The sequence below is a fragment of the Rhinoraja longicauda genome, chromosome 15, assembly GCF_053455715.1.
Source record: "Rhinoraja longicauda isolate Sanriku21f chromosome 15, sRhiLon1.1, whole genome shotgun sequence".
NCBI lineage: Eukaryota > Metazoa > Chordata > Chondrichthyes > Rajiformes > Arhynchobatidae > Rhinoraja > Rhinoraja longicauda.
The window spans coordinates 4,553,293-4,565,676 of NC_135967.1; the positions used below are offsets into that span (position 1 = coordinate 4,553,293).

General features: G+C 40.9%; 1 protein-coding gene across 6 annotated transcripts in view; it reads right to left on the minus strand.

Annotated features, from left to right (window-relative positions):
* Nucleotides 1-12,384, minus strand: part of LOC144600488 (transcriptional regulator ATRX-like) — a 180,897-nt gene that overhangs the window by 131,288 nt on the left and 37,225 nt on the right. For all 6 annotated transcript variants that reach the window (XM_078412131.1, XM_078412132.1, XM_078412129.1 and 3 more), the window contains 4 exons: nucleotides 10,514-10,560; nucleotides 6,480-6,610; nucleotides 2,649-2,765; nucleotides 620-729 (listed from right to left, as the gene is read on the minus strand). In XM_078412131.1, coding sequence (XP_078268257.1) covers nucleotides 620-729; nucleotides 2,649-2,765; nucleotides 6,480-6,610; nucleotides 10,514-10,560 — 405 coding nt within the window. The remainder of the gene's footprint in view (nucleotides 1-619; nucleotides 730-2,648; nucleotides 2,766-6,479; nucleotides 6,611-10,513; nucleotides 10,561-12,384) is intronic.

Here is a 12,384-nt window from a genome sequence, read left to right on the forward strand (position 1 = left end):
AAAGTGAGTAGCAACCAATGGTCTCATTCCAGGTTTTGGCAACAAATACCTCCAAATACAGGAAAATCACGGACCATCAAAATCTACGGCACCTTCAATATTATGCCGTATTAGAATCTGCTTAGCCCCAAGATGGTGCCAATATTCCCACCATAACACCTTGCAATTAAAAACTGATCCAAATCTCTAGGTTTCAACATTTCATATTCGCTATACTAAGTTAAGCCTTCCATTTCAGCCAAATTATCCCAAGACCTCCACACATCCTGTTACTGAATAATCACATCACATAACATAATTTAATAGTCAGTATAGATTGGATGTTTAAAAAAATATTTAACACCCCTTGGCCCTCTGATTAACTCTCCCTCTTCATCACCCATCCATCCCAGCAGTTGCACATACCAGAATCATGCGACTATTTACAGCTTTCTGGGTTCATTGTTAATTGTTAATTCCATCTGTTTTTGAAACCTGGAGACTTGCTGATCATTCTTGATCACATTTAGATTTGCGACTAACCTAACTGTTTTAAATACCTGACCATTACATCACAAATAGTTGCTAATATTTTGTTGGAACAGGATAAAATTCACAATAAAATTGCAAGAACACCTACCTTACATATGAGAACTTTCAATGTAGGATGCCGCTGGACTGAATCCTTGTGAAAATGGTTTACCTGCTGCCCACAAGCAGTGCAGCTCACTATTCCATGCAGATTCTCATCTGGAAATGAAAAGTCTTAGGTGTAAAACCATGTTTGCTCATTGGCTGCCAAAAAAAATTTAAACTACATTATTGTATTCCTCAGGCAATCTGATTGCAGAATGTACATATTGGGCTTAGAAGAATTCTGTGAAGAAATTCACCTGCTAACCCAAGTCAGAAAAATTAGGATAAAGATAAATCCAGATAAAGCTCAAAAGCAGAAGCCTTCATCCTAAAAGATCCTTCAGAACAATAATTTTGATAAATGTTTAATTTTAGTAATAAAAGTGCTAGAAGTACTCAATATTTGTGAAAAAAGAGCAAACTGGTGTTATCAGCTTGAAATGGTAATTATTTCTGAGCATCTTCAGCATTGATTTTATTTCAGATTCCCCACCATTGGTTTTCAATTCAATATAATTTATATTTATTATTTTTGGAAATTCCTTCTGCCGAGGTGACAATGCATGCTGTCACAGAAAGATTCTCCAGTAGAGTGTGGCTAGTAAAATCATCCCTGTTATTAAAAAACAAACACTAAGTCAAATTTCATTCTATTAGGATCACACGTAAGCTACTGGACCAAGAGCTAAACAGTGCACAGCAATTAATTTTAGATCTTTGTAAGCACAGACAGGTTTGAGATCGGTCATTCTGAAAAAAAATAAAATTTAAAGGCATAAAACACCAAACAGCAGCTGTCCGGGTATACAGACTTCTAATCAGATTAAAAATGATAGCTTGCGTGCCCTTACAAACAGAAGGCTTCAGTGCATTAGTGGTAAAGTTTTAAAGTGGCTCTACTAGCTGAGAGTCTGATTACATGAGGTAGTGTACACAATTCTGGATACTACAAATTAAACAGGACATTTCAGGATCACAGAACCACCGTTGTGTTGCTATCGTGCCACGGTTTTGGTTACGAGGAAAGAGTACAAGATTTGCATTTGTTGGAATGCAGGTTCAAAAGGTGGATTGTGCCAAAAATGAATTGATAGGATTGATAGAGCCACACTTTTCTAGTCAAGTCTCATTGAACATCTTAAAATCAAAGTTCATTATTGTTAGATAACGTTTTAAAAGGACATAGAACCAAGGCAGACAGAGTCAGAACCTACTCCTTCACAGTCCTATCTGAAGACTCATTCCTAACCAGTCATGATCTCAATTAAATGAGTTGTGTGATTGGATAGCCAAATCTTGTTCTTCCATTCTTGCCCAGCACCACAATCTCAGGTTCTAATATTATTCTTTACATTTTTAAATCTTGTTGTACTGTTTTGGTCTCCAAATTTGAGGAAGGATATTCTTGCTATTGAGGGCGTGCAGCATAGGTTTACTAGGTTAATTCCCGGAATGGCGGGACTGTCATATGTTGAAAGACTGGAGCAACTAGGCTTGTATACACTGGAATTTAGAAGGATGAGAGGGGATCTTATCGAAACATATAAGATTATTAAGGGGTTGGACACGTTAGAGGCAGGATACATGTTCCCAATGTTGGGGGAGTCCAGAACAAGGCGACACAGTTTAAGAATAAGGGGTAGGCCATTTAGAATGGAGATGAGGAAAAACCTTTTCAGTCAGAGAGTTGTGAATCTGTGGAATTCTCTGCCTCAGAAGGAAGTGGAGGCCAATTCTCTGAATGCATCCAAGAGAGCTAGATAGAGCTCTTAAGGATAGCGGAGTCAGGGGGTATGGGGAGAAGGCAGGAACGGGGTACTGATTGAGAATGATCAGCCATGATCACATTGAATGGCGGTGCTGGCTCGAAGGGCCGAATGGCCTACTCCTGCACCTATTGTCTATTGTCTACTATTTAAAATCAAAACCATTCCCCTAGCCAGACTCAAAACAATTTCAATATGCAACTCAAATGTTCAGAGAAAATTGCAAGTCATTGGAAGTTTATCAGATAAAGGTAATATTTGGTCTACCTCCACGTTTCTTTGTTGTTTCCATTTTGTTCTTAGGATTTCTGGTTCTAAATTCAGGTCCTCGAAAGTTATCTTTATCTTCATTCCATACAGGTTCAGGCTGCACAACTACCGTGCCTGAAAGAATGATATTTTACAGATAGAATTTAAATTATTAAACATTTCTAAAAATGCACAATCTCTAATACCACTTACTTTTCTTTAGAAAAAAAGCTGTAAATTAACAGAAGATTGGAACAGCTGATGAGTTTCTCCAAGCCAGATGTCAGTGTTGGCTACACACAGTAGGCCAAGAGGAACCCACATTGGACTATCCTTTTGATGTTCCCCACATCCTGTGGAGAATAGTCTGGCCAAGGTCTCCCTTGAGGCACCATTAAAATCAAAATCTCCACTACAGATTCATGCTTCTGGTTCTACAAGCCTTAAATAAAAGCCATACTTCTAATGGCTATTTGGAAAATAATTTAACTATTTTGTTTTCTATTCTGAAAAAAATATTATATAATTAATATTATATTACTCAGTTTTACTCAGTGCTCAGTTTTAAAAGAGACCCTTGCAATGTTCTACAATTTTCAGTGCCAGATATTCAAATTAGATAAGAGGCACAAAAAGTGGGTCAGGCGGCATCAGTGGAGGGAAATTCACATTGAACATTTCAGATCGAGACCCTTCCCTCTGGATTGAGAGTGGAGGGGCGATAGCCAGTATAAAGGGATAAGGGGATGTGGGACAAGAACTGGTGTTTGTGGGGAATAAAAATTGGTTGGATAGAGAGACAGAAGGGGTTAAATTATCTGAGAATGGAGAATTCAATGTTCATGTAGTCGGGTTGCAGATTACCGAGGCAAAATTGAGTCTCACCCTGGCAGTTAGTCAGGGTGAGAATGGGTGGGGAATTGAAATAGCAAGCAACCAGAAGCTCCAGATGACCATGACAGAGAGCGCAAGTGCACGGCAAAGCAATCACCTAGTCTGCAATTTGTCTCACAGATGTAGAGGTGGCCATGTCAAGAGCACCTAATGCAATAAACGAGGTTAAAGGAGGTGCAGGTGAATCTCTGGCTCACCTGGAAAGGATGTTTGGATCCCCAGATGTGCTGAGGGTGGAAGTATAGGGAGAAGCGTTGCACCTTGTGAGAGGAATGAACAAATGAGAGTCACTGAGAGTGGTCCCTGCAGAAAGAAGAAAGGGTTGGGGAGAGGAAGATGCAAAAGTGGTGGGAATACACTGCAGCTGGCAGAAATGTGTGAAGGATGCAAAGGCTGGTGGGGTGAAAGCAAGGACATACAGGATTCTATCCCTATTAGAAACATAGAAAATAGGTGCAGTAGGCCATTCAGCCCTTCGAGCCTGCACCGCCATTCAATATGATCATGGCTGATCATCCAACTCAGTATCCCGTACCTGCCTTCTCTCCATACCCCCTGATCCCTTTAGCCACAAGGGCCACATCTAACTCCCTCTTAAATATAGCCAATGAACTGGCCTCAACTACCTTCTGTGGCAGAGAATTCCACAGATTTACCACTCTGTGTGAAAAAAAACTTTCTCATCTCGGTCCTAAAAGACTTCCCCCTTATCCTTAAACTGTGACCCTTGGGATGGAAGCAGGATGTGAGCAGATATGTGGAAAATGGGAGATGTGGGTGAGGGTATTCATGTACCCAAAGATGCCAGGGAAGCTGGAAACCATGCAAATATCCATGTCTACACTATTTTGTAGAAAATGGAAGCAGTCAAAATAAGTTTTCAGGGTAAGCACAAGTTCAGCTCAGCAAAGGAAAGTGTTACAGAAGGGGAACCCTTTGACAATAGACAATAGGTGTAGGAGTAGGCCATTCGGCCCTTCGAGCCAGCACCACCATTCAATGTGATCATGGCTGATCATCCACAATCAGTACCCCATTCCTGCCTTCTCCCCATACCCCCTGACTCCGCTATCACTAAGAGCTCTATCTAACTCTCCCTTGAGAGCATCCAGAGAATTGGCCTCCACTGCCTTCTGAGGCAGAGAATTCCACAGATTTACAATTCTCTGAGTGAAAACGTTTTTCCTCATCTCTGTTCTAAATGGCCTACCCCTTATTCTTAAACTGTGGCCCCTGGTTCTGGACTCCTATAGCGTGTCCAATCCCTTAATAATCTTATGTTTCAATAAGATCCCCTCTCATCCGTCTAAATTCCAGTGTATTCAAGCCCAGTCGCTCCAGTCTTTCAACATACGACAGTCCTGCCATTCTGGGAATTAACCTAGTGAACCTATGCTGCACTCCCTTAATGGCAAGAATGTCCTTCCTCAAATTTGGAGACCAAAACTGCACACAGTACTCCTGTGTGGTCTCACTAGGGCCCTGCACAACTGCAGGACCTCTTTGCTTCTATACTCAACTCCTCTTGTCATGAAGGCCAACATGCCATTAGCTTTCTTCACTGCCAGCTGTACCTGCATGCTTACTTTCAGTGACTGATGAACAAGGACACCCTGGGCGGCACAGCGGTAGAGTTGCTGCCTTACAGCGAATGCAGCGCCGGAGACTCAGGTTTGATCCTGACCACGGGTGCCGTCTGTACGGAGTTTGTACATTCTCCCCGTGACCTGCGTGGCGATCTTGTCCGAGATCTTCGGTTTCCTCCCACACTCCAAAGACGTACAGGTATGTAGGTTAATTGGCTGGGCAAATGTAAAAATTGTCCCTAGGGTGTCGGATAGTGTTAATGTGCGGGGATCGCTGGGCGGCGCGGGCCCAGTGGGCCAAAGGGCCTGTTTCCGCGCTGTATCTCTAAATTTAAATCTAAAAAATCTAAATCTCTTTGCCTAACATGACACCATTCAGATAATAATCTGCTTTCCTGTTTTTACCACCAAAGTGGATAACCTCACATTTATCTGCATTAAACTGCATCTGCCCACTCACACAACCTGTCCAAGTCACCCTGCATCCTCATAGCATCCTCCTCACAGTTCACACTGACACCCAGCTTTGTGTCATCTGCTAACATTAGCTACCCTCCAATCCATGGGAACTGATCCTGAATCTATAGAACATTGGAAAATGATCACCAATGCGTCCACGATTTCTAGAGCCACTTACTTAAGTACCCTGGGATGCAGACTATCAGGCCCTGGGGATTTATCAGCCTTCAATCCCATCAGCCTACCCAACTGCATTTCCTGCCTAATATGAATTTCCTTTGGAGCTATGTTTCAGAAAGAAACAGGGAGCTGAGGCCTTCTTGATGGGGCACAGAAGTGTACGAGGATTGGACATTCATGGTGAAATTGAGGTGGTGGGCGCTAGGGAATTGAAAGTTGTTGAATTGACGGAGAGCATGTGAGGTGCCCTGGATGTACGTGGGAAGAGATTGGGCGAAGGAAGTGTTGAGGGAATGGAAGGCAAGAGAGTGTCAAGATACGAGGAGATGAATTCAGTGATGTAAGAACAGTCTAAAACAATGGGCCTGCCAGTCCTGTTTGTAAATCTTGGGTGGGAGATTGAAATGATCAGTACATGGGTTGGCAGTCTATAAGAAGTTGTAGTGCGGAGATCTTCTGAAGTGTTTGGAACTTCTGGTGGTGTGGGAGACAGGAATCTGGTATTAGGTGGTGGGGTCATGGTCAAGGAATAGGTATGAGGTGTTTGAAAGCTGTCTCCTAGTCTTAACAAGGTAGAAGTCAAATGTTAATGGTTCAAAACTGATTTATGGAATAGCTAACATTTAATAGTAATCAAATGATTATATGATCTTTCTCACTTGTATTGAGTTACAAAAGTGCACATTTGTATTTCGATAATGTTTCCTAAATATTTAAGAGAAATGTGTACCTTTAGGCAGACAATTCACATCTAAAACATCCGTGTCCTCAATATTTGAAGTCAGTTTCTCGCAGCCAGAAGCATTCTCATTTGATGTTTCATCATCTGACACAATGTGCTTTGTCACAAATGAGGGTTTCCTGCAATCAAAAGAAAATTAAACACGATGTTCAAGGTTTGTAAAATCATTCACCATCAGAAGCATAATGGTGCCATGGATCACTGGAATGTAAATTACGACATTTCAGCACTGCCACTTTGGTTAGCATACGAGATGCCAGTTCCAGTATTTTCATATAATGTAAACACACCAGAAACCACAAATGGTTCACTGAGCATGCCATTATTAACCCTCTTTCTAACATCTACCAAGATACTCACTTTTGTTGGGCAGACTCGTATAAGCAACGGTTCTTAAAAAAAGTAGACATTGCTTATTGAACAAGTCTCCATCAACCTGTCCTTACCCAGCTGATTTGCACAGGTTTACAATGCGGTAGGATTGCCCAGCTTCAATCTAATCTGTAGGTTGTAAAATCTACCGCATGCTATCTTTGCCGTTAGCAAAGCTATACTCTTGTACTGCATCTGCATCACGCTGACACTTCCTCAATTTTTAAAATATGTCCTGGCATGCTCTTCTACACTCTTTGTTGAACAAGTAATGCTAGGCCACCAGTTGAAACAGTACCAAGAGTTATTGGGGTCATATAGCCATAATGTTTCTACTGCAAAAACTGAAGAGAGAGAACGCCATTATGCTGCCACGGTACTCCAATTGCGGTCTGACCAGTGCCTTATAAAGCCTCAGCTTTACATCCCTGTTTTTATATTCTAGTGCTCTCAAAATAAATGTTAACATTGCATTTGCTGTCCTTGCTACCAAATCAACCTGCAAATTAACCTTTTAAGAATCTTACACCAGCTCTCCCAAATCCCTTTGCACCTCCGATTTGCTACTCAGTCTTCCATCTGCCACATCTTTGCCTACTCTCCCAAACTGTCCAAGTCCTTCTCCAGAATCGCTGATTCCTCTACACTAAGTGCCCCTCCACTTATCTTCCTATCATCCGCAAACTTGACCACATAGCCATCAATTCACTCATCCAAATAATTGATATACAATTTGAAGACTAGCAGCCCCAACACTGATCCTGCAGAACACCATTAGTCACTGGCAGCCAACCAGAAAATACCCCCTTTATTCCCACTCTTTGCCTTCTGCCATTCAGCAAACCTTCTATACATGCTGGTATCTTCCCTCTAATACTTTGGGCTCTTATCTTGTTTAGCAGTCACGCGTGCAGAACTTCATCAAAGGTCTTCTGAAAATCCAGGTAAACATCCACTGACTCTCCGTTGTCCATCTTGCTATTTACTTCAAAAAATTCCAACAGGTTCATCAGGCAAGATTTCCCCTTCACAAAACCATGCTGACTTCAGACTTCATGTGCTTCCAAGTATTCGGAAAACTCATCCTAATAATGGATTCTAAAATCTTACCAACCACTGAAGTCAGGCTAACTGGCCCCCAGTTTCCCTTCTTTTGCTTAGCTTTCTTCTTAAACAGCAGAGTAACATATACACTTTTCCAGTCCTTTGGGACCACTCCCGACTCTGGTGAAAGATCACCACTAATGCCTCCACAATCTCTAGTCACCTCAGACCCTTGAGTGTAGTCCACCTGATCCAAGCGACTTATCCACCTTCAGATCTTTCAGCATAACAAGCACCTACTCGTCAGTAATATCTACTCCACTAACAACTGCCTCATTCTCTGTGATGCAAAAACGTATTCAATTCATCTGCCATTTCTTTAGTCCCCATTATCACTTCTCCAGCATAATTTTCCAGTGGTCCAATGTCCACTCTTACCTCCCTGTTGCTATTTAAATATCTGAAGGAACTTTTGCTATCCTCTTTTATATTATTGGCAAGCTTACCTTCACATTTCATCGTTTCTCTCCTTATTGGCTTTTTAGTTACCTTCTGTTGGTGTTCAAAGGTTCCCAATCCTCTAATCGTTGCAATATTATATTCCTTCTCTTTTACCTTTATGCTGTTCTTGACTTCTCTTGTCAGCTGCGGTAGCTTCATTCTTCCCTTACAACTCTTCATCCTCTTTGGGATGAAAAGATCCTGCGTCTTCTGAATTACTCCCAGAAATTCCTGCCATTACTGCTACACTGCGGGAGTCCCTTTCCAATCAATTTTAGCCAGCTCCTCCCTCATGCCTCTGTAGTCACCTTTACTGAACAGAAATACCAACACATCATATTTCATCTTCTTCCTCTCACTGCAGATTGGATTTTATCATATTATGGTCACTACCTCTTAGGGGCTCCTTTACCTTAAGTCCCCTAATCAAACCCAGTTCATTACACAACACCAAATCCAGAATTGCCTTTTCCCTAGTAGGCTTGACTACAAGCTGCTCTATTAAGCTACCTCATAAGCACTCCACAACTTCCTTCTCTTGGGATCCAGTACCAACCTGATTTCCCAGTCCACCTCCATTTTGAAAACCCCCATGACCACTGTGACATTGCCTTTCTTACATGCTATTGTATCTTCTGGTGTAATTTGTACCCTACATCCTGGCTACTGTTCAGAGGCCTGTATGTAACTCAATAGTCTTTTTACCTTTGCAGTTTTAGAGCTCTATATCAAGGATTCAGCATCTGATCCTATGTCTTCCCTTGCTAAGGACTGCACTTCACTCCTTACCAGCAGAGCTACCCCGCCTCCTCTGCCTACCTGCCTGTCGTTCCGATAGGATGTGTAACCTTGTATTCCGATAGGATGTACACTCTCCTTCCCTTCAACTTCATACATACATTTCTAATTTCTTGATCACCCCCCCCCATAGAGTTTGAAGCCCTATCTACAGCCCTAGTTATGCGGTTAGCCACTACACTGGTTGCAGCAGGGCTCAAGTGGAGTCAATCCCATCGGAACAGCTCCCTCCTTCCCAGTACTGATGCCAATGTCCTACAAATTCATACCGACTTCTCCCACACCAATCTTTGAGCCAAACGTTCAAATTTTAAATCTTCTCAGCCCTATGACAATTTGCTCCTGGCTCAGGTAGCAATCCTGGAATTACTACCATTTTCGTTACTTTTCAATTTAATCCCTAGCTGCTCGAATTTCATTAGCAGAACTTTTTTAAGTTCTACCGAAGTCATTTGTACTCAAATGGACTACGATGACTGGATCTACCCCTCCCACTCAAAATACCTCTGCAGGTCAGACGAGATGTCCCGAACCCAGGCTCCAGGCAGGCATTCTCGTGAATTGGCATTCTTAATCCTCAAGACAGAGAAGTGTCTATTCCCCTATCTATAGTATCCCCAATGATAACTGTGTATCGTTTCCCTCTCTCGGTGTCATGGTTAGGTCATCCTTCCTACAGCCCCCACTCACCTGCACAGGGAACATGAATCACAGACCTACTTTACAAACTCATGGGCTGAGGCTCCTCTAACACTATCTCTATTCCCTCACTTGCAGCCACACCCTTCTCATGACCACAGATCAAATTGGAAGTAACAGGTGTGACTGCTTCCAGAAACAAAGGGTCCAAGTATTTCTTCCTGCCCCTGTTGTGCCGCAGCATTTGAAGCTCAGGCTTCAGGTCAAGGACCACTTAAACCCCAGTTATTCCCTCTTTTGTGCTCTCCCATCAGCTAGAAGACAAAAGCTTGGCAGCATAAGCCACCAGATTCAGAAGCAGCTTCTTCTCTTGTGTTATCAAGATGCTGAATGGACCTCTTATAAGCTACGGGTATAGTCGCCGATCTCTCAGCCTACCTCATTACTGCCATTGCATTTTTCTTTAATCTTCAGTCTCTCTGCAGCTCTAACTATATAATGTTATAGCAGTATGTACTGCACTCATTCTTTTTCTTTGCATCACTTGTTGCACTTGTGTATGGTTGATTATGCAGATGTATGTTATGATTTGACTGGATAACACAAAAACTTTTTTCACCGTTTGTCAGTAATGTGACCTATACTCACTTAACTTTTAAAATACTCACCTTCTTGTACGGGATGATCCCGAAGACTTTGATTTTTGGCTGGAGACCTTTAAATAAAAAGGAACCACTAAATTTAGGCTTATAAATGCTTCATCACAAAGTAACTAAAATGAACTAGTCAATAGTCAATAGTCGTTTATTTGTTACATACACATAAATGTGTAGTAAAATGAAACATTACCCGCAGTTGAACAATAAGACCAATAAGATTAATCAATAAAAATGCAATAACACATACAATCACAACTAACACCAAACAAAAAGAAACACTAATGTGGACTTTAGAAGATTAAAACTTAGAGCTGACCTAGTTTAAAAAAAAACGTTATGTATGCATTTCAGAAGTAATTATGGATAATTAACTTTGAATATAATGTCAAAATACAATGTTTAAAAAAACAGGGAAAGTGCCAGTTGAATTCTGGGCAAAATATCAAGAATGATGTTTCCATTTGACTCGTCAAATGCATCTTAAATACACTTCCAATGAGGACAAAAGATAGATGTATAAAAAGAACAAAATAGAAATATTCACTGCAAAGGTCCAAATGCTGTCCCCATAAATAAATAAAGATTTTTTTTCATATTTACTCAAGTGGCTGCTTAATGGTGGAACATGAAGATCATGATATTGAGAGAATGTAGGTCACAAACTCAATTCTCCAAACAAGGAACTGAAGGAAACGGCCTTATAGTATTCAACTGTCACACAGTAAGCTCATAAGATTTTCTTCATCTACTTTAAAAGAAATCGTCCTGATTACTTGTTGACATTCCAGCTTTTTTTTTTTGCAATGATGGCATGTTTCTAGTTTTTCTTTCAACCTTAACTTGAAACTGTTATAAATTATCTGCTCAATCGTCATCCTGCAGTTTTGTGTTATTCAAGGTCAATAACTTCTCATTCAATTTCTTTTTCTGGATACACATGTGGAAATGCTACCGCAGGTACATCATACCAGAACAAGTGCATTCTTATTTTTATTCCCTCTCCATATCTATCAAAATTTTAAAAATCAAGCACTCACAGCATATCAATTACTTATCCTATGGTAGATACAGCTTGAATGAATTATGTAAATAGTTCCCATCCACCAAAATAATAACAGCAAGTTCTGACTTCAAATTGAATGTATTTATTACAAGCTGAATAAATAAATTCTGCTTGCTTGGGATAATCTGCATCAATATTAATGGCTGGTTTACAGCCACTCACAATAAAATGATTGGCAGTTACAATCATTTCCCAAAGTTACCACCCATGTATATTATCCATATTTGGCACTCCATTTTTATAATTTGACGCTTCCAAAAGGAACCCATCTTCCAGAGAAACAAAGGAGGAGGAAAATTATTAGTTCCGGGTTGGGAACATTTCGCATTTTGTTTTCTATTCTTACAAAACAATAATGTACTGAACAAAATACAGGAAAATAGATTATCCATTCGCATTTCATATTCTAAAATGAGAAATGTCCCTAATGGATGTTTTCTTTTCACTCTGCACATTGGGACTCAGTTTTGAAAGATTCACTTCATTTCAACTACATCCCTCAAAGGGCCGAATGGCCTCCTCCTGCACCTATGTTTCCATAATCAGCCTTTTTAGTTGATTTTAGACTTTAGAGATACAACGTAGAAACTGGCCCTTCGGCCTCCCGAGTCCACAGCGACCAGCAATTTGGCAATATACTAACACTATTCTACACACCAGGGACAATTTACAATATTATTGAAGCCAATTAACCGACAAACCTGTATGTCTTTGGACGACAGGAGGAAACCGGAATGCCCAGGGAAAACCCACGCAGAAAACAGGAAGAACATACAAACTCCATACATACAGCACCCATAATCGAACCCAGGTCACT